The sequence below is a fragment of the Protopterus annectens genome, chromosome 3.part0 (assembly GCF_019279795.1).
Source record: "Protopterus annectens isolate FY-2018-M chromosome 3.part0, PAN1.0, whole genome shotgun sequence".
NCBI classification, from domain to species: domain Eukaryota; kingdom Metazoa; phylum Chordata; order Ceratodontiformes; family Protopteridae; genus Protopterus; species Protopterus annectens.
In genome coordinates this window covers 1,647,596,867-1,647,619,920 of record NC_056731.1, presented here as the reverse complement: position 1 = coordinate 1,647,619,920, position 23,054 = coordinate 1,647,596,867, and the positions used below count along the sequence as shown (strand labels likewise).

General features: G+C 41.9%; 1 protein-coding gene across 3 annotated transcripts in view; it reads right to left on the bottom strand.

The window, feature by feature from the left end:
* Positions 1 to 23,054, bottom strand: part of RIMS2 (regulating synaptic membrane exocytosis 2) — a 6,281,053-nt gene that overhangs the window by 4,231,210 nt on the left and 2,026,789 nt on the right. For all 3 annotated transcript variants that reach the window (XM_044065683.1, XM_044065685.1, XM_044065684.1), the window contains exon 5: positions 17,197 to 17,296. In XM_044065683.1, coding sequence (XP_043921618.1) covers positions 17,197 to 17,296 — 100 coding nt within the window. The remainder of the gene's footprint in view (positions 1 to 17,196; positions 17,297 to 23,054) is intronic.

Genomic DNA, 23,054 nt, shown 5'->3' with positions numbered 1-23,054 from the left:
CCCCACGAACTGTATGAAAATGCTCAGCAACAGGACTATTAGTGTTTACATTTCTGATATCTCCCAAATGTGCTAGAATTCTGACCTTCACCATTCTTTTGTCCAATCTACCACTTAATATTTTCACACCCACAGCCCAAAATGTACACTACCCCACAAGAGCTACAATTGAATTGACCCCTGGATATAAATTTTCTATAAGCAAGCTACAATTTGGACTGCAGTTTTGCCCAGAGTTAGTTGCACTTGGATAACCTCGGATGCATTATGCTGAGCAACTAGCCTGGAGGTGTGGATATCCTTAATGAATATGGACACACCTCCGCCTTTGGTGTTTCGGTCTAGGTTACATGGCTGAAAAGTGCGGTATGAGTTACAGCCTGGTAATGCAGGGGTGCTCTCTGCAGCCTTGAACCAGGTCTCAGTCAATGCACAGATATCGATGTTCTCCATTTTAAGGAGTGCCTCGAGTGAGTGCATTTTGAGATTTAGACTTCTAGCACTGAGTAGCATTACCCTCAGTTTTTGCTTGCCTGTTCCTGTTATGGTGGTGGAATTTGTCATTTGAACCTTGCCTAAAAAAGGCACTATAGGGGCAGCAAGAGCCTTAGCCAGTATACGGAATCCCAGGGGCGACAGGTGCAGGGCCATCTGTGGCAAAGCATTGTGGTCTGTCGACCATGTCATCCCAAGCAGACAGATGCTGGATCCCCTTAGAATGACACCAGAAAATTAGCCAATTGTTGAAGTCAATCATTTTGTCCTTGTACTGCGGTATCATTCTGGGCGATGGCAGAATGCTACTCAAGACTAGGGTCATACCTGCCTGGGCTACAAGATTGGAGAGCTCTTCCATGTCTCTTTTCATGTAGTCCAGGGAGGTACATCTCAGGTCATTTACATGAACATGGACAATGACAGAGTCATATTTGTACTTGTTGTGGAGTGACCTGAGTGGTGGATTATGTGACAGATCCTGGCACCCGACAGGCAGCTGACAGTAACCTTCTCCTTATTTAGCCTGGTGAGTGGGACATCAGTGTGACTGACTATAGAGTCACCTATGAGTAGTGTGTTGGGTACATTGTTTTGCCTTACTGGCTGTGGTTGAGTGGCACACTCAGTCTGTGGGCTATGTGTCATTTGAGTTGTGTTGGGATGGAGGTTGCTTGCGTTTCTGCTTTGGAAGTCTCTGTTGCTTAGACAGATTATTATTGAGAGCCTCCGTGAATGTTTTTGTGTTACTATGTGTGGATTTTGGTGGTGTAGATTTAGTGAGACTATGTGATGAGTGTGGTGTGGTGCAAATGTTTACCTTCTCCTCATGACTGTCAAATTCAGTCTTGGTTGGAGAGAGCTTTACCTCCAGTTTGGCTAGATAAGTGCATCTCTCACAGGTTGTAGTGTTGGGTGGTTGGAGGAGAGGGTTGTCTGTGTACATGAGGCAATTTCTGCATTGCCTCAAGATGCTCAGATTCATCAGATAGAAAAGAGAGAACACTGGGAGCTGACCCTTGGACATGCCTGAATAAAAACTATTTTCCTCTAGATAAGTGAGGAAAGTGAGAACAACAGCTGTTTTTCTCTAAGCAAGTGAGAAAATTAAGTACAAAAACTGTTTTCCTCTAGGTAATGAGGAAGGTTGTGTGCTATAGTAATTAGCAGCTTATTTAGTGCTTACAAGTTCTGAACAAGTGCTGAGCACGAAACAGCAAATTTAAGTGCTAAAACTAAGAATCTGTATCTGCACTAGACGAGTTACAGGACAGAAACAAGTGCAAATGCAGGCTTTCAAATCAGAATGTTGAAAGAGATGGAAGAGATTGCCCAAATGGCCAGTAACTACAATTTATGGGCCAGAATCACTCCTTATGTGGTAGACAGGCTACCTAGTGCTTACCACTCCCACTGATAAGCTAGAAGGCTTCCCTCCAACACAGAAAGGCTTGGGTGGCTCAGAAGCTTACATACAGTCCTGGATACAGCAACTGTATCTGGAACACTAGTTACAGGAAACGTAGGAAACAGGCTTACAGTGTTTTTGTTTTTTTTTTACAGAAAAGTAGCTAAAACAGTAGTAAAAACAATTCACGTGCAGTGCAAGCTGGCACACTTGAGTATGTAGCAATATTAGAACAAACACAGTTTAAAAAATGCAATTAAATTAAAAAGGACTAAAAGCAAGTGCAGAAAGAGTTTATTAGGTAGAATGTGGTAAAGAGATGGGACTGGGGGAGTGTTCCAGATCAAATCTACAGTGGGGCGGGCAACTGCAAAAGCCACCAAATTTAAACTACAAGCCAAAAATAGGGTGGGTGGGAAAAAACAGTTTCAACAGACATCTAAGCAACAATTAACAGCACAAACTCTTGTTCTTCTTCTTTCGGCTTTTCCGGTTAGGGGTCGCCAAAGTGGAACTCTGGTCCACTAATGATTGGCAGTAGGTTGTTACGGTGTCGAAGTGCCAGCTCGACACCCAACCTTCAATGAAGGCATGCCCATTCACGCATGTCTTTCGAATGCCACTCGACTGCGAGGAGGACATGCAGACTCCACAGAGAAGGCGCTCCAGCCCAGAATCGAACGTGAGAATGTCTTGCTGTGAGGCGACAATGCTACCGCTGCATCACCGTGGCTTAATTAACATTGCAAACTTTAAAACCAAAAAAATATACTGAGTTCTGTATATTTGCAGATAGATTGGAAAGCAGTCTCCCAGAACAGGGAGACAACAGTTTCAACAGAGATCTAAGCAACAATTAACAGTCCAAACTCTAAAACCAAAAAAATATACTCAGCTCTGTATATTTGCAGATAGATTGGAAGGCAGTCTCTCTGAACACAGGTTCCAGCAATGAAATGCAGGCTAACAGGTCTAATTTTATGCAAGTGATCCTTGAGTTAGATAACACACAAGCTGTAAAAAACAGTTATACCAACTGAAGAAAATAGGGGGAGGTGGGGAAAACAGTTTCAACAGAGATCTAAGCAACAATTAACAACTCAAACCAAAAATATATACTCAGCTCTGTATATTTGCAGATAGATTGGAAAGCAGTCTCTCAGAACAGGGAGACAACAGTTTCAACAGAGATCTAAGCAACAATTAACAGTACAAACTTTAAAACCAAAAAAATATACTCAGCTCTGTATATCTGCAGATAGACTGGAAGGCAGTCCCTCAGAACACAGGTTCCAGCAATGAAATGCTAATTAAAGAACTATGTAATTTTCTAACCTATCAGCAGGGAGCAATGATGTATAAAAAGGAGTCTTGTTTTGCTTGTAATTTATTCTTGAAGGTGAAATGCCGAGGTACCAGATGTATCTAAATATAAGTGAATGAGCTCCAATCTTGTGCAGCTTGTTTTTGGTTTTTGATGGAGTTGGTTGGTTTCGTTTTTTATAATGACTACTATTAATGTCTTAAGCTCAGAAACCCTCTTTTCAGAAGTAAAGGCTACTAACAACACATTTTTCCAAGTACAGTGCTGTAGAGAAGAGACTTCAGACTCCAAAGAAGACTGCATTCACTTTTTTGAGAACAAAATTAAGGTCTAAAGGAGGTGGAATAAGCTTTCTTGGAGGCCCAATATGGAGGATGCTTTTCAAAAATTGGTTAACTTCATGTCTAGAAGCAAGCAACAGATTTAAAAGCAGACAGGCAGAAATAGCCAATAAATGAGCTTTAACTGAAGAGTATGCCAAGATAGAATTGAGCAGCTTACACAAATAAGAAAGAAAGTACAGTTTTGTACCTACCATAAATGTAGATGTCCGATAGGTATGCATCTGCAGTCATCACATATGGGTTGTCCTGCCTCAGGCAGCCCTTCGGTCGGCCGGATTCCAAAGTCTGGGTCCGGCGTCGGCTGATGTTGCCCTTTCCCCGACGTCAGAGCGCCTGGGGTATAAAAGCGTCAGCCGACGCCATCTTCCTCAGTGTTTCTTGCCCCAGATGCCAGGTGCCCTCAAAGGAAGGCTAAATTTGGAGAAATGCAATAAATTCCAAACATGCACAGAAATATATAAGAATATATATATATATATATATATATATATAAAACAAATACACCATAATAGATAACCCCAGCTAGCTATGAGAGGGAAAAAGTACCCAATAAATACCAAAGAGGGGAAGGAGGGAGGGTAAACCTGACTGCAGATGCATACCTATCGGACATCTACATTTATGGTAGGTACAAAACTGTACTATGTCCTTCAAGGATGCATCTGCAGTCATCACATATGGGTAGAATACCATAGCCAATCTGGGGTGGAGGATCTATGTAAAGGATGGTGTAGCTAAAATGCCCTGCAGGACTGCCGTAGCAAAGCCTGCTCTGGATCTGGAATATAAAGGTAAATTGTAATGCTTGGAAAATGTATGCACGGAGCTCCATGTAGCAGCTTCTAAAATGTCCTTGGTAGCCACCCCTCTTAAGAAGGCTGTGGAGGTGGCTGTGGCTCTGGTGGAATGAGGTCTAATGTTAGCTGGCACAGTTTTTCCATGAAAGGAATAACAAAAACGAATGCAATTCCCTATCCATTTTGAAATTGTCTGTTTGGAAATCGCTTTTCCTTGTGCACCAGCAGCATATGCTACCAACAGCTGGTCAGTTTTTTCTGTAGCTTTTAGTTCTGTCCAAGTAGTAGCGTAACTGTCTGTGTATGTCCAAGGTGTGCAGAAGTTTCTCCCCTTTGTTTTGTGGATTTGGAAAGAAGGTAGGCAGGTGAATAGCTTGGTTTAATGAGACCCTGGATACCACCTTTGGCATAAATGAAGGATTGGTTCTCAATGAGACTCTGTCCTGATGAAAAATAAGAAATGGCTGTACTGCCATGAGGGCCTGTAACTCAGATAACTCAGATACTCTTCTTGCTGAGGTTATGGCCAGAAGGAAGGCGGTCTTCCAAGAAAGCAACTGTAGTTCTGCAGATGCTGCTGGTTCAAAGGGAGGCAGAGTTAGTTTTTCCAACACGAAGTTAAGGTCCCAAGTAGGCACTGGAGGTTTCCTTGGAGGATTGATGTTTTTAATTCCTCTTAGAAACTGCCTTAGGAGAGGATGAGAAAAGACAGGTGGATCAGTATTGTACTCTGCTGAAATTGCTGAAGCATGAATTTTAATGGAAGAGTAAGACAGGCCATTGTGGAGCATTTCTGCCAAGTATTCCAGGATATGTGCCATGTTCATCACTGGTGCATCTAGGCCCTTTGTGGTGCTCCAAGTGTGAAATCTCTTCCATTTTGCTGAATATGCCTTTCTTGTGGAAGGCCGGCGAGCTTCCATGATGATATCCTTCACTCTCTTGGATAGCTTATCCTGAGGAGGAGGAGTCAAGGTATTTTCCAGGCTGTTAGTTGCAAGGTTTTCAGGTTGGAATGCAGAGTTTTGTAATTGTGCTGTGTCAGGAGAATGTAACCCAGGCCAAGAGGCCATGCTCTTTAACAGTGGGTACCAGTGCTGTCTTGGCCAGTCCGGAGCTATCAGAATCACTTTTGGCTGCTCTGTCCTGATCTTCAGTAAGACCTTGGTCATTAATGGAAGAGGTGGAAATGCATACACTGTTAGAGTTCTCCAGCTGAAAGATAGGGCGTCCACTTTCCATGCTTGTGGGTGGTATGTCCTTGAGCAGAATTTCTTCAGCTGATGATTGTGGGGGGAGGCATAAAGATCTATGTCTGGCCTTCCCCATGATTGTGTTATCTGTATGAAGATGTCTGAGTGCAGCATCCATTCATGTGCATCCATGATATTTCTGCTTAAGCTGTCCACCAGTATATTGTCTTTTCCTGGCACAAACTGGGATTGCAGGTCTATATTGAGTTTCAAGGAAAGTTCCCATAGATTCACTGCCAGTCTGCAAAGAGGGTAGGAATGGGTGCCTCCTTGCTTGTTTATGTACCACATAACTGTGGTGTTGTCTGTCCTTATTAGCAGGTGGCCTTGATGCAGAAAGAGTTTGAAGGCCTCGATTGCATGTATCACTGCCAGCATTTCCTTTTGGTTTATGTGCATGCGTAGCTCCTTTTGCGACCACAGTCCTTGAATACATCTGCCCTCCATGTGTGCTCCCCAACCGAGGTCTGAAGCGTCCGTTGTAATGGTTTGGCTGGCTATTGGCTTGCTGAAGGGCAGACCCCTGTTTGACTGGCTTGCCTGAGCCCACCACAGAAATTCCTTTTGGAGGCATGGAATGAGTGGGATCAAAGTCCATAAACTCCTTAGGTACCACTGCAGTTTCCTCATATGCAGCCTTGCTTGTGGAATCAGAAGAATGCAAGATGCCATGTAACCCAGGGCCTGCAGGATTTTCCTTGCAGTCAGCTGAGTTTGTCTTGTCAGATTCCTGAAGTAATCCGGTAGTTGTCTTTGTTTTTCTTCTGTGAGAAAAGCCATTTGGGTGGTTGTGTCTAGATCCGCACCCAGAAAAGTTATTCTTTGGGATGGAACAAGTCTTGATTTGTGAATGTTGACTGTATATCCCAAGGCCTGCAGTAAGTGGATGGCATAATTCAAATCCTTTACCAAAGTTTGTTGGCTGTCCGCTTGTATAAGGCAGTCGTCCAGATATGGGTATATTTGAATCCCCTGAAGTCTGCAGTGTGCAATTACTGATGCCAGGCATTTTGTGAATACTCTGGGCAGTAGATAAGCCAAAGGGCAATGCTGAGAATTGATAATGCTCTGAACCTGCAAGAAATCTGAGGTGTCTTCTGCAACTTTGTCTGATAGGGACATGCAGGTATGCCTCCTTGAGGTCTAGAGTCACCAGCCAAGACCCCTTGCCCAGCATGGGAAGGAGTTGCTGTAGAGTCAGCATTTTGAATTTTGGCACAATGAGATGAGTATTCAGTGTGGACAAGTCGAGAATAGGCCTCCATTGATTTTCTTTTCTTGGAACAAGGAATAGTCTGGAATAAAATCCTTGGCCTTCTTCTGAAAGAGGAACCTTCACTATAGCTTTCATTTGCATTAAGTTGGAGATTTGTTTCAAAGCCTCTGCCCTTTGATTTGGTGGCAGGTCTGGCATGCCTTTTCTTTTTGGCAATGTGTGAAAATGGAACCTGTATCCTCTGTCTATTATTTGCAGTGTCCATTTGTCTCTTGTAATACTGTGTCAATTTTCTGAGAATAAAGAAAGCTTTCCGCCCAAAGGTGCTTCTTATTGAGCCCTGGTTGGCGGAGTCAAAGCAAAGTCATTGAGTCTGTCCTTGTGCAGCAGTTGTAGGTCCTGCACTACCTCTCTGGTTGGGAGGCTGCCATTGACGTCCTCTGTAGGAGCCTCTAGATTGCCCTCTACCTCTGGCACGCCTGTTCTTGCCTCTCTGAAATCTTTCTGTGTCCGGAAAGGACCAATTCTTGGTAGGCCAATTTCTGCTGAATCTTGGTGGTTGGACTTGTAGAAAATCTTTGACTGTTTGTACAGATTTTGCCTTTTCCTCAAATTTCTTTAAGACCTCCTGAGCAGTGGAGCCAAATAACTTTTGCTTTTCCAGTGGAGCATCCAGACGCTTAGCTTTAACATGATCTGGCAGAGATTGTTCCTTCAGCCAAGCATGCCTACGTATGACTGCACCTGTCAAAGCTGACCTACATGAAGCTTCCAATGCATCATAACCACACTGTAAGAAATGGTTGCTAACCTGCTGGGAGTTATGTACCAGATTCTGAAGTGATTTGCGATCTAGGGGTTCAGGTGAAGACAGTTTCTTATGCAATTCATCTAACAAATACTCTTGGTACTGTATCATATGAAATTGACAATTTAATGCCCTCATAGAAAGAGTAGCAGAAGTATACACTTTTTTACCCCATCTCTCTAAAGCCCTGGACTCCCTTTCAGAGGGGAGTGGATTTTTAGTAGTGGCACCTGCAACCCCTTTAGGGCCCTGGGAAATAGTTTCTGGATCAGCAGAGTGGGCCTTGTAAAGAAAATGATGTGAGTCCGGGACCCTGTAGTACCTATCAGGCTTGACAGGGGCCGGAGGAAGAGTGTCAGGGGTTATGCTAGACTCGGAGTACACATCATCAATGACATTCAAAACAGGAGGAATAGCCAAAGGTCTATGCTGAGGTAAATGCAGAAAAGTTCTTAATCTTTTCCTGGAATCAGAGAATTCCTGGCCCTGCCATTTGAAATGCTCTCTCATAGTGTGAAGGGTCTCCCCGAAGGATAGTTCTTCAGGAGGGGAGGCCGAGGGGATTGATTCCTCTGCATCAGAATCCTCGTAGGCCGAAAAAACCTCCTCCTGGTAATCCGAGAGAGCAGAGCCATCAGAGGCCTCCTCTGAGGAGTGGGGATCAGAGGGCTCAACCCTGGGCCTTTTGTCTAGAGGAGGTTGAGAGCCCCTGTCCGGATGGGGTTGAGAGCCCCTAATCAAGGAAATAAGGTCCTCTGCTAAGGTTAGAATCTGTGAACTTGTAGAGGGTCCCTGAGGAGTAACCCTGGGAGGCATAGCTTTTGTATGTTTAGCAGCTTTAGCCCTGGTGAATGCCTTTATGGACATGAATGCAGGAGGCCTAGCTGCACCACGTGCTGGTGTAGTTTTGTCTAGAGGAATGGTGTCGGAAAAACCGACTCAGCAGGGGCCTCCGGGGCCGAGGTTGTCGGTTGAGCGGTTTCGGGGGTCGGAAGTACCAAGGACTCGGTTTCAGCCGAGACCGAGACACTCGCGGTAGGCCTGGCCGTGGTTTCAGCTGAAACCGCGGCCCGCGTGTGTCGGTCCTTGTCCTTCCGTTTCTTTATTAAATGTGAAGTCGGAGTCTCCGACGGCATATTGTATGAAAAACTAGCCCCAAAAAATTCCTCTGCAAACTCCGCCCGACGTCTAAGAGTGCGTCGGTTGAAGGAAGCACAGGCTGAACAGGCCGAGACGTCGTGGTCTGGGCCTAGGCAGGGAAGGCAGTAAGAGTGGAAATCATTATGAGGTATTTGTTTCCCACAAGTTAAGCAATTATTAACTTTATCTGACATCGGCTGAGGCAAGAAAGAGTCCCCAACGGGGTACTTAGCTTTTGAAGTCTTCGGTAGCTGAATTACAGGAGCTGGCCGAAGGGCACTTGCAAACTGCTTCTGCTTCGGGCACCATGCGGCAAGAAAGACTGGGGAAGATGGCGTCGGCTGACGCTTTTATACCCCAGGTGCTCTGACGTCGGGGAAAGGGCGACATCAGCCGACGTCGGACCCAGACTTTGGAATCCGGCCGACCGAAGGGCTGCCTGAGGCAGGACAACCCATATGTGATGACTGCAGATGCATCCTTGAAGGACATCCACAGGAATACCCGCAGAAACAGGGCCAGGGCAACAGTATGACACCAAATAGAAAATCTCTTCCATTTAGCTACATAAGATTTTCTAGCAGTGAGTTTTCTGGCCTCCTGCCAAACCTGAATTACATCTTCAGAGAACTGGTGTCTAAAGGAATCACATTTCTGTCACCCAAAGAGTCAATTATAGGGTGAGTAAATGAGGGTGAATCAAGATCCCGTGTCCTGTGTGAGAAGATGCATCTTGTGAGGTAACTTGTGGTGACTGCCCCTAGTCAGACGAAACAGAAGCAGGAACCAGTGCTGTCTGAGCCAAAAAGGGTGTCACTGGCAAAATTTTGGTCCTGTCCCACACAATTTTGTGCAGGACTTTTGGCATCAGAGGAAGAGGAGGATAAGCATACAGAAACATCCACTACCATGAAAAATACATGCTGCCCACTTTCCAAGAAAAAAGACTTGGCAGTCCCGAACAGAACTGGGGGAACTGTCTGTTCAGAGAGGAGGAAAAAAATCTACTTGAGGAATACTCCACAGATGTACTAAGTCCAGAAAAACCTCCCAGCAAGACTTCCATTCCTGAGGATCTGCTCTGGGTCTGTTCACATTGTGTGGCAAAAGACTGTATTCTGAAGGAGTGTAAACTGTTAGCAGAGTTAGCTGACTGATTGCAAAATCCCAAGCCTGAACAGCTAACCTACAAAGAGGGCAAGTTTTTGTGCCCCCATGTTTATTTATGGACCACATAACCATGGAGTTGTCTGAAACTTCTCAAAGGACATGGAACCCAATGAAGGTGCAAGACATGAAGCGCCAGGATCACAGTTATCTCTTTTATGTTAATATGATCCACCTATTGCAGGAGAGACCAAACCCCCGGACCCTGATTTTGTTGGTAGAAGCTCCCCTAACTCCAATCGGAAGCATCTGTGTACAGATCCTGAGTGGGAAGAGGTACTTAAAAAGGTAGGTATGGATTGAGAGAAATCTGTTGAATCCACCAGAGGAACATGGGTATGAGGCAAGGCAGGAGTGAGATGAGAAAATGCAAAGGGTGGCAATGTTGAAGCTGAACAGTTCTGAGATACCAATGAAACTTTCTCATGTGGAGCTTGACACAAGGAACTATAGGACAGTTGGATGCCATGAACCCCAGAGCCTGAAGAAACACTCTTGCAGACAGTTGCTGCAGAGGAAGCAGCGACTAAGTGTAAGCAATCAAGGAAAGGACCTTGGAAGGAGGAAGCAAGGCTATCATTAGCAAGGTCTGAATTTTGCAACTTAGAAAAAACTTGGTCTTTGACACTTAGAACCCTTAGAAGTTTTGTCGGAAAAAATGTCTTGTAGAAGACCTCTTAATCCTGAAAAGCTGCCTTGGCTACCTCCTCACAAAGGCAGACTGAAAAGAATAATTCCTCTGAAATGTGAATAGGAAAAAAAAAAAAGATCTGCTTAAGATCTTGCATGACATTTCCCTTATCTGGCAAGGTCTTGAAAAGCTAAGCTGTGGCAGAGACAAAAAGATTTTGGTTGCTCAACACAGAATCCAGCAACTTAGCCTTAATGTCTTCAGGAAGAGACTGCAGTTGTAACCAGGAATGTCTCCTCATAGCTGACCATGAAGCAGTCACCCTAGATGAGTCGTCAGCAGCATCATAAGTACATTTTATACAGTGGTGAGCTACCTGAGAAGCAGAGTTCAGAAGAGAAATAGCAAATACTTTTGCTTCTGAATCAGTCAAATCAGAAAGATCACCCCCAAACTGAGAAAGAGCAGCCAGGACATATCTAGCCATATGGATATGGTAGTTTATGGCTCTGAAAGCTCATGTGGCAGAGGTATACACTGTTTTCTATACCTGTCCAGAGCATGACTGTCCTTGTCAGAGGGCAAACATTTAAAAGAGGACAGCAACAGTGGCTATGGAAATCAATGCAGGATCAGAAGGGCTTTTACATAAAAACATCTGGGCTTCAGCAACTTTATAGAACCTGCCAGGCTTCTTTGGAGGAAGGTGCTGGGCGGCAGAAGAAAAGGTATAATAGGGCATCCAAGACATGAGGAACTGCAGAAGACCCAGGGAAATCAAACAACAAAATGTCATAATACCTTTTCTATCAGAAATCTGGGGAGAATCCCATTAAAAAATTCCATCATGTAAACAACAGTGTCCCCAAAAAAACAACTATTCAATGAGAGAATCAGGGGAAAGGGAATCTTCTTCCTCTGACCCCAGAGCCAAAGGGAATTGATCTGAAAGGAGAGACAGGAGGACTCCTCTCCAGAATGTAAGTCCACCTTCTCCTCAGAGGAATTAGAATCTCTGGGTCTTTTCAGAAGGAATAGAGGACCAGGGCACAGAGGAAAGAAAAGACAACCCCGGGGGGGGGGGGGGCTTTAAAGCAATAAGGGCCTTAAAACACCATGAGTGAAATCCTACTACTCTATTTGGCTCCTTAGTTTCAGGAAACATGTCTGTTTTTTTTGGTTTCTTTTTTAAAGGAATATCAGCCTTAAACTTAGTGGGTTCAGGCCATTGCCTGACTTCAATAACAGAACCAGGGACTTCCTCTATAACCAGAATTTGGGGAGTTCACCTAGGCCCCTCTGAAATAATTAGTGGTTCTCCCTGCTCATCTAAAGTATACATAGGCACAGTCTCAGTGGATGTGTGGGTAGGCATGTGGGTAGGCAGTCCCATGTCAGCCTTCAAATGCACCAAGACAGAGTGGGTTATTGTTGGAACCAGACTGTCCTCATCCAACCAGACAGTGGAGGCTTGACAACAGAAGTATCAGTACTTTTTTGTTTTCTTCTTAAGCTGTGGCTGAAAGTCGGGGCAAGAAAATTCAGAAGCCAGGGAACCCAGAGCCAGAAGCTTCAGTTGCTGGTTTTCAAAATAGACAGAAAAAGAAGACAGACAGGCATGAAAGCCAAAAATGTTCACACTGAGTATGGTTGTGGGCAGCACCAAGACAAAAAATGCACTTCTCGTGTCTATCCTTATGAAGAATCTGCCTTTCACAGTTATATTTTCCCTTCCTGAATGACCTGTAAAAGTTAATATAACCCAAGGAAAAAAGGAAGGAAAACATCCCAACAGGGCGCTTAACTTTTGAAGGCTCAGTAGCTGTACTGATGCAATGTACAACAGCAGACTGAAGTATAAACGTAGGATTAGGCACATGTACATCACTTATGTCCCTTATGCCTTAGAAGTAGGACGTACATCTGACGTATGGCACTTGGAAGGAGCTAAGGCTTTGGTATGTTGTCCAGATGCTCAACTATCTACATCAGGATATCGCTTTAGTAAGGAATACTGCAGAAGTGATAAGGAAGGGAATCACACTAATCCCATTTTAGTATTCTTTAGAATAAAATCAGGTTAACATATACTATAATGAAAGTGCCATTATTCGTTTTGGGAAAAGTATGGCTCCTCATGAAAGTGATTCACATAACTATTCATTGCAAAGTTTCCCTTTCAGAAAAAGGTGTTTTCCCTCAAAGATTAAAATATTAATAGTTCTATATTAAAACAATACTAATAATTCAGAAAGTAAAGTTGTCTAAAAACTTACCATAACAGTAGATGTCACTCTCTTCATTGTTAAAGTATACTTTACATAAGCAATCTCCTGCAAGGATAGCCCAGCATCTGGCCAGTATAATACCAAAGCCTTCAGATTTTATAGGTGCTGTATGTGATACATATGTTCCCTGTGTAAGGCATAGGGCATAAGGATGACACATGGATACAATCAGAACTAAATTGCCCCATCAGGAAAAGATCACCCTCAGGGACAAAGAAAAATATGCACATCCAGAAGGAAAAAGGACAGAAGGAAAGAGGAAGTGAGAGGCCCTTCAACTAGGAGGACAACAAAAGCACAGAGATAAGATCTAGGAAAGAGGGGGAAGGAGGAAGGGACCAAATACTGCAACAGTGAAGAGAAGGACATCTACTCTTATGGAAACATTTTACACAAATGTACTACGTCCTTCCATATCACTGTTGCAGCATTCTTTACATAATGGAGAGCACAGGAGCTAAGAAGAAAGCTAGGAGGAGGAAGGTAAAAGAGCAGCCCTCAACAAAACCTAGCACAACAGACATGGCAAAACATCCCTGTTCCTGGAAACAGCATCCAATTTATAATGTTTAGTGAAAATATGAACAGAGGACCAAGTAGCAGCCTCCAGGATGGAATTGGTGTCCAAATCATTGAAAAAGGCACCAAAGCAGGCAACTGCTCTAGTAGAATGTGCCTTTACAGAGAAACAAAGGCATATGCCATGAAAGGAATAACAAAAAGTAACTGCCTTAGAAATCCAGAATGAGATTGTTTGCTTGGAAATAGCCAAATGCAAAGCCATGGGATTTACAAATTACCTTTTTTATCCAATAATACCTGAGTTGTCTACAGATCTAAGGTGTGAAGAACCTTTTTACTAGCAGACTGTGGACAAAGGAAAAAGGAAGGAAGCTTAATAGTCTTATTTAGGCACCACTTGCTAACTACCTTGGCTATAAAAGAAGGATTAGTCTGAAGAGACACCCTGCCTATGTGAAAAACTAAAAAGGAGGAATAGCCATGACAGCCTGAAGTTCAGACACACTCTTGGCTGTAATGGAAGCTGACAGAAGAGCAGTCTTCCAAATACAATGCTGCAAGAAAACTGAAATAATACGTTCAAAAGTAACCTGATTCAATTTTTCAAGTACAGAACTGAGGTCCCAAGAAGGCAGAATAGGTTTTCTAGGAGGCCTGATATGAAGGATGTCTTTAAGAAATTGTTTGACCTCAAAACAAAAGGGAAAAGGAAGATTTAAGGGCAGATAAGCCAAAATTGCTAAAAGATGAACTTTAACTGAAGAATATGTCAACCAAGCATGGAGCAGATCAGGCAAAGAAGGCAAAGCCATAGGAACCCCCACCAACAGGGGATCCTGATGGCAAGAGAGGCCCCCAAACAGAAAATCTCTTTCACTTAGACAGGTATTATTTTCTGGTAGTGGGTTTCCTGGCCTCCTGCAAAACTCACGAGCACATCCTCACAAAAGAGGTGCCAAAAAGGAATCAAAACCATATCACCCCTAGTGTCACTTGAAGAGTTAACAGGTGGGGATGGATAAGACATCCCTTTTCTTGTGTGACACGATCCACCCATTGAGGTAACCTGTGGTGATGACCCCGGGCTAAGTAATAAAGATGGGGGAACTAATACTGTCTGGGCCAAAATGTAGTTACCAGCAAGATTTTGAGAGAGTCCTGCCTGATTCTATGCAGAACTCAAGGAAACAGAAGAATAGGTGGAAAGGCATATAAAAACATTCCCACCCAAGGAAACGGCAGGGTGTACACTTTCCAAGCCAGATGACTTGAAACTCTAGAACAAAAAGAGGAAGTTGTCTGTTCACAGGGGAAGGCAAAAAGATCCATCTTTAGAATACCCCACCAATGGACTATGTCCAGAAACACATTCCTGTGAAGCATCCAGTCCAAATCATGAAATACCCTTAACAAATTATAGACAGCACCCAGGAATCTGAGATGATCAGATACCAATTTGAAAGGTACACAGAAAAGTGGAGACAGACAGGGGGACCTGGCCAAGGGGAAGAAGAGGCCAAATGTCAAAAGAAGAAGGCTTGTCCTGAAAGGAGATGATGGAGTCTGTGTGGATTTAGCATGAGAAATACACCTAGATCCCTCCTTACCCGTGAAGTGGGTGTGTGTCTGCAGGCAAAGGTGGACTTAGAAGGGTAATTCCACTGGAATTTGGGGACAGGATAGACTAAAATACATTTGAGTTCCTGCAAGGCCTTACCCTCATCCTGAAAAGACAAACAGGTCAGCAGCAGCTGTCCCAAAAAGACCTTTATTACCCAGAGGGACACTCAAAAGCTTGGCTTTAATATCAGGTAAAGCCTGTAGACGTAGCCAAAAATAATGTCTCATCACATAACCAAAAGCAGCAGCCCCATAAGAAGTATTAGCAGCATCACTGCTCCATTTTATGAAGTGACAGGCAACTTGGGAAGTGGATCCAAAGAGGGAAAGAGCTGAAGCCTTCCCATCAGAACCAGGAAGGTCAGAGACCACTGATGGTACCTGAGAGTGAAGGGGGAAAACATACCTGGTTATGTGGGTTTTGTAATTAATAGCCCTAAAAGACAAGGTAACAGCACTATATACTTTTTTACCCAACTTCTCCATAGCTCAACTATTCTTATCTGAGGGAAGGAGCTTAGTAGATGGCAAGAGCTCAGACAGCTTGTCAGAGGAAATAGAAACTACTGAAGGATCAGCAAAAAAGGCATTTATACAAAAAAATGCAATCCTCAGCAGCTTGTAGAATCTGTCAGGTTTCTTAGGAGCTGGGGGGGGGGTTGAAAATTAGGAGCACAGATGATGCAAAAAAGTGTTCAAAAGGGCTGTCAAAACAGGAGGAACAGCAGATGGCTTAGGATACTCCATCTGCAACAGCTCATAATATCTTTTTTTGAATGTCAGAGACCAGGGAGCAATCCCATTTGAAGTACTCCATCATATGAGCAATAGTATCCCCAAAGGATAATTCCTCCAAGGGGAAGTCTGGGATCAAATAATCCATCCTCTTTCTCAGAATCATAGTCTAGAGGGGAAGGAATTTAAGACAACTAATCTAGGGATTCTTCCCCAGTGTCCCAAGTCCTCATTTGAGGAATCCAATTCCCCAGACCTCTTAACAGGAGTGGAAAACCAAGGAGGACCAGGGACAGACACTCTCTGAGAAGGCTTCAAGGCCATTAAAGCATTGAATATGTATTGAGTACAATTCTGACACTCACACTGGGGATCTTTAAAACCAGGGGTAATATGCTAAGTTTTTTGTTTTTCCTTGAGCAAGATGCTTGCCCAAAAGGCTCTACATGGTTCAGACCCCTTGCAAGATTCGATATTCGTAGTTGGGATCTCTTCCCTAACGAAAATCTGAGGAATCCCCCTCAGAAATAATCAGCTGAGGTTCCCCCTCAACATCTAGAATGGAAGTCAGAAAAGCCTCCAAGGAAATGCTTGAATTCGGATCCATGCCCGCCTATTTGGTTAAATGTTTGCAACCACATTTTACAGACTGTATAACACAAAGACAGGAAAATATGTAACAATCACGCAAACCAGTGTCTGAGACTTTTAACTGAGGATTCTCAAACTTAACAGTGTTTCTAAATACTTCCATTCTAAGTGAAGTAAACTATGATATGATATTAAACACTACGATGAATTAAATGTCATCAGCAGTTCCTTCCTACATTACAGGCAAAAGTAGCTTTCCAAGAAAACAAGATCATATCATTCAAAGTTAGATCAAAATAAAGTTAAAAATAACTACTATTTTTTTCTGCAAGCAGATTTGGATTGAGTATAAATTCATGACAAGGTAAAAAATGTTTTTTTTTAGTTTCTGCCCACAATGGTCTTGGTGAAGTAAGAGATGTTTTTCTGAAAATCCCAGTTATGTTTTCACCTCTGAAATACAACATATTAATGAAAGACTTACGCCCACAACAGACACAGAGGTGTATGTACCTACCACCTTACCCAATTACATTTACATTTGCAGAGACTGTAGTAATTCCAAATACAAATGACTTATACTATATGGACCCTCCCTCAATGTAAACCAAGACGCTATATTTCCTGGTTCGATACCATATTTTATGTATTCACCAAATTCTGCATGAAATTAACATAAGCTGTCTACGGTAACAGCTACCACCCACAGACACTACTTAAATACTGAGTATCTGTTTTAGAAAAAAAAAAAAAAAAAAAACATTTCACAGCCTCTTGAACAGGCTTGTAGTAACAGGTAAAAACAAACTAATGTGACTGTTATGGAATGTTCAGATTGTATAGAAAGTCAAACATACCTGGCCTCAAGTGTCCAACAGTGTCAGCTAAGCTTCCTTTCTTTACCTTGGTAATAAATGCACATAGACGACCTGATTCAGTCATCTTTCCTCCAACAACCTAAATTTGTAAGAGAAAAAAAATTTCTTATTTAAAGTGACTCTTAATATTTCACATTTGGAACTAACATACCATAATAGAAAAGTTAAAAAAATTTCAGAAGTATAACTTATGAAATAATATAAAAACAATTCTGAATACCCCAAACTGTGGGAAACGGTGAAGAACAAGCTTTACATTTAGTACACCGAATTTATCACAACTTAAATATTTAAAGGTGCAATTATTTCATTATTCTGTTTACACTTATCTAGGTTGTTGTTGTGTCTTTCGGCTTTTCCTGGTTAGGGGTCGCCACAGCGAAACTCCGGTCCGCTAATGATTGGCAGTAGATTTTTACGGGCCGAGTTGCCAGCCCTGACGCACAACCTTCAACTAAGGTACGCCCATTCACACATGTCTCCACACAGAAGACGCTTTAGCTGATTACACTTATCTAAGTAAATTATTTAAATATTCCATGACTATAATATATATATATATATATATATATATATATATATACACATACATACATACATACATTGTAGACACTGCCTCTACATAGACTTAAGGGAGTTAAAAGCATTTTTATGTTGACTTGTGCATGCACAAGCAACATTATGATGCAGCATGTGGTGATCATGTGCATATAATATCTACTATGAAGTACTGGAGATGCTTGTCTGGCTCCACACCCGCACCTGTCTAATGGGTGTGCTATGTCAGATCAATGCAATTCTGATTGATGTGCTGCAAGGTAAATCTCACTGGTATCAGCTTGCAAGGTTGTATGCAAAAACAGTAAAACTTTTAAAAGATGATTTGAAGAGTTAGTGTTGAATACTTACAAGTTGCCAATTGAAGCAGCACTACACCATATCAATCAACAGGACAAACTTACGCGTATGCACTAATACAATCAGATATAATCTGATTATCTGTAAATTGAGAGCATCAACAACCATGTAAATGGCAGTAACTGCATTTGAACTTGGAATCAGAAAAACTTACTAGTATGAATAATGGTGGATTATTTAAACATCAGTTTGAGAAGCCCCATTCAGATTGTTTGCTTTCCATGAAATAACGTTAAATTCAGCTTATAGGTATATCTTCCAAATCTGTATACAGCAGTTTTGTTGATTTGCAAATGACTTTCAAGAGAGGAGATATTTAGAATCATCATTGCTTTTTAATGTACAGTTGCTATTTAAAATTGACAACTTCAGTATTATGATTTACTACATACTCTATTCAAGCAATCCAAATGTGTTGGTTATGGAAGGGATTCAGAGTTATAAAAATGCAGTTGAGCCTTTCAGGCATAAATCACCTATTTCAAACATTTTCAGTAAAAAGAAAAGTAAATATCCTTATATAAAAATCAACTTTACCCATGGTTATAAAATATTTTTGATACTGATGCTGCACATATGGTTACAAAACATTTTCGATACTGATGCTGCACACACACAAATGTGCAAATAAATGTACTGATTGTTTCTTCTTTAATGTTTCACCATTATTCGGAACAGGTTTCTTCATTTTTTTGTTTTAACAGTTATACTTATTAATGTACACAGTTCAGGAATAGAAAAACTGACTTCCACACAAGTCTTCATTAATAACTACCATACTCTTATTTCAAGAGTAGAAAGAAAGCAAAAACAATCAGAGACACTTCTTTCTTAAACAGTGATATTATGCATTTAGAACACCAATACAACAACAAGAGAAATATGCATTGTCTGAAGAATGTGAACTGTGTAACTACAACTAATGGCATTATTTACTGTTATGTGGACCACAGAGTGAGATGCATTTTGGGGCAAATTATGTTGTAATGTAGCTTCAGATTTTGTACCCATTAACTTCATTCTAGAATAACATGATTACCTTAAAACTACATGTGTATATACTTCCTCTTGAAGTTACTAGTGAATTGCACACTGGCAAACTACTCTTGCAACTCTTGATTTAGGATGCAGAGTGAAGGAAATGTTTGAATGCTTCTAACTTGCTAAGGATGCTCCACATACCTGGCTGATGAGTCACCTGACTCACCATATGGCAACAGCTAGAGGAGCTGGAGGTTCATCTCCATATATATGATACTCTTTTCCAGTCCTTGGCAGAATACTGGTCCAACACATAGCAACAGATTGATTCAAGAGACAAAAGTTTCATTTTGTGGAACTCTTAGAAGCTGTACTTCTATAACTGAGCCTTACAAGTCTTAAACAAAGTAAGGAGGTGCAATAAGACGTACATTGGTGTTAGGATTCAACACAGCATCAAGAAAGCCATTCTCTTTGTGGTTCCCCAAAAATTCTATATTCTACACATGTAGCTACAGCCAAGAAATATGAAGATGGAAATTTTCTAATCCAGCTTGGTTTATGTAATGCTATCTCATGGTCCACAACATATTGATCCCTTCTGTTCACAGCAGGGGTTGAAATGACAGCCTCTTTTGGCTGTGTAAAACTGGTCAGTGTGAGCTTTACAATTTTCTAGTATAGCTTTAATGCAATCCACTAAAAAAGTCACTGAACATCTGTAAACCAACACTGTCAATGACTATGTAAGTGGCAACAGCTGCTTCTGATCTTTGAATCAGAAAATTCTGTATATGAGAATAACCACGGTTGTAAAGGTTTCCTAAACAATATACCACCTTTTAACATGGTATGATTAAGTAAACCATTTGCTGAACTGTATGGATAACTACAGGCAAGGACTACATACTTTAAAATATCCACCCCCCACTAGTCATGACCTCCAAATGTGGAATACAGTAAACTCTCAGCTAACCAGCACCAATGGGGATTGGTAGATACCGGACAACTGTAGTTTCTGGTTGCTTGAGAGTTAATATTAAATATAGGCCTGACTAATACTGTACCCTATACTATTTGTTTGGTTTGACTTGTTCTCAAGTTGGGAAGAGAGGGAATTTATTCGTATCTTCCTTTTTAAAACTCTAAAACTCTAAAATCATAAGGTATGTTTCTGCGGGAGAAAACAGAATGTGCAACACATGAAAATTCTACTGTATTTCTTCGATATTTTTTTGCTGGTTGCTTGAGAATGCAGGTTGTTTGAGTTCCGGTTATCTGAGTTTACTGTAAAAAAAATATAAATATCATGCCAGCCAAGAAGCTCAGAATGTGACTAATATGCATGATTTCACATGCATAAAGTTTATTGCTGAAAAGTAATTTTTTATGTTATTTATTGGGTTCCAATAACTTGTGACACTAAACATGAGAGAAACCTCTCAGTATAGACTATGACTTTGATAAGCAATGTAAAGGTCTACTAAAAATGCTGTACAGTTGAAAAACAATTATTGTTTAATATAAAGCCAAGTAAAAGGGATGATGTAGACACTTACATATATAATGAAGCAAGACAAATAAAACTGTGAAAATGGGATTAATCAGAAACATTACTGACAGTCTACAGACTCATTTAGACAGGATAATGTGATAACATACATAAAAAATAAAAATAAAGCCACTTAAGTGGAAATGAGAAAATTTACACTCAAATGCCAACTAGCTATGTACCTCAAGTCCACAAAATACAAAATTCAATCTCCAAAACGGGCAGTTAAGCTGCAGGAAAAAAAAAACAAAAAACAAAGGGAAATCTTAAACACATCAAATTTTGTTCAATAGAGTTCTCAAAATTGTTTCATCCTTTTCTACTTTATAACACCTCTTTTTTGGAGGTTGGAAATGATAAAATAAAAAAATGCATTTAGGAGAAGGACTAAAAAGATCTACAGCGGTTTAGCACTGTTCGCAGTTCACTTTATTTTCTTTCTATATCAAAATACATCAGTAACTGTCTGACTCTATTGCACAGAAGGATAAAACCCTAACTGCAACCAAGATTCCGGACACTGGCTAAGATTCTTGCCGCCCCTATAGTGCCTTTTTTAGGCAAGGTTCAAATGACAAATTCATCACCGTAACAGGAACAGGCAAGCAAAAACTGAGACTGATGCTACTCAATGCTAGAAGTCTAAATCTCAAAATGCACTCACTTGAGGCACTCCTTAAAATGGAGAACATCGATATTTGTGCAGTGACTGAGACCTGGTTCAAGGTTCCACAGAGCACCCCTGCACTACCAGGCTATAACTCATACCACACTTTTCGGCCATGTAACCTGGACAGGAACACCAAAGGCGGAGGTGTGTCCATATTCATTAAGGATATCCACACCTCCAGGGTAGTTGCTTAGCATAATGCAGCCGAGGTTATCCAAGTGCAACTAACTCTGAGCAAAACTGCAATCCAAATTGTAGCTTGCTACAGATCCCCCACCATGCCCCAGGATTCCCACACCTCTTTTTTGATGTACTGGAAAATATTAGGGTTCAACCAAACATCCTAATAATGGGCGATTTTAACTACCCCACCATTAACTGAGAAAACTACTCATGTACCAACTCCTTTACTCAACGCTTTCTGGAATTTGTAAACTCCAATGCCCTGGATCAACGTATTCACACCCCACCAGGGGCAACAATATCCTAGATCTAGTCATTACCAACATGAGTGACTGGTGTTCCACACCTGAAGTCGACGCCTCATTGGTCCGATCCTACCATAAGCCAATTACCCTAGATATCCACATCCTGCCCCCACCCCCCATTAAGGAAACCATGGTAAAAAATTTCTCCAAAGCCAACTTCATGCTTCTTAAGACAGAAGTGGTAAACTTCATGACACCCATGCAGATGGACAATACAGTTACGACTACTGAATCCTACACAATTGCACTTTATAAGCACTTACACGAGTGCATGGATCGTGCTATCCCAAACAGAACCAAGACACTATCCTCCAAAAAAAGGAAGCCAATCTGGTGGTCCCCTGCCATAAACAAACTGTACAACAGAAGGAAGAAACTGTTGCAAAAGAGAGTAAAATCCCATGAGTGGAGGAGCTCCCTGGTCAGCCTCATTAAGAAGCTGCGATCCCTGATAAAATCCTCCAAAGCTAGTTACGAAAACAAAATCGCCACTTATTCTAAAGACAACCACAAAGCATTCTATAGCTATGTCAAGAATCTCAATAGCAACACTCAGATCTGCTCAGAGTTACAGCACAATGGCACTAAATATACAGACCCAACTGATATTGCCAACATTCTGGCAGATAAGTTCAGTGCTAACATTACCCCCCTCTCACCCCCTAAAGAGCCCATCTCTATACCAGAAGAATGCAAAGTTCCTGTAATCACGGCTGCACAGGTAAAAACCACACTCTCCAAAGCCAAAGAACACAGCATCCATGGGACCAGACAACATCCCAAGCTGCGTTCTACATGAACTACAGAACGAACTGGCACCCCACCTAAGTACCATGTTCAATCATAGCCTCAGCTCAGGCTTTTTGCCTGCTGAATGGCGCACAGCGATGGTTATCCCACTCTGCAAGGGAGGAGCCACCACGGACCCCGGGAACTACCGCCCCATTAGCCTGACGAGCCTGGTCTGCAAGGCCATGGAACGTATCATCATGGAACTTATGAACAAAGATATTGGTAATCTCCAGACTCTGGACTACACCCAGTTTGAGTCTGTAAAAGGCAGATCATGTCTCCTAAATCTGATAGACTTCTTTGAAGCAGTCACCAAAGCCGTAGATGAGGGTAAGGTGGTTCTCACAGCCTATCTAGATCTTGCCAAGGCTTTCAACACCATCCCCCACTCTGGAATTATAGATAAACTCACTAAACTAGGTATAAATCCCTATGT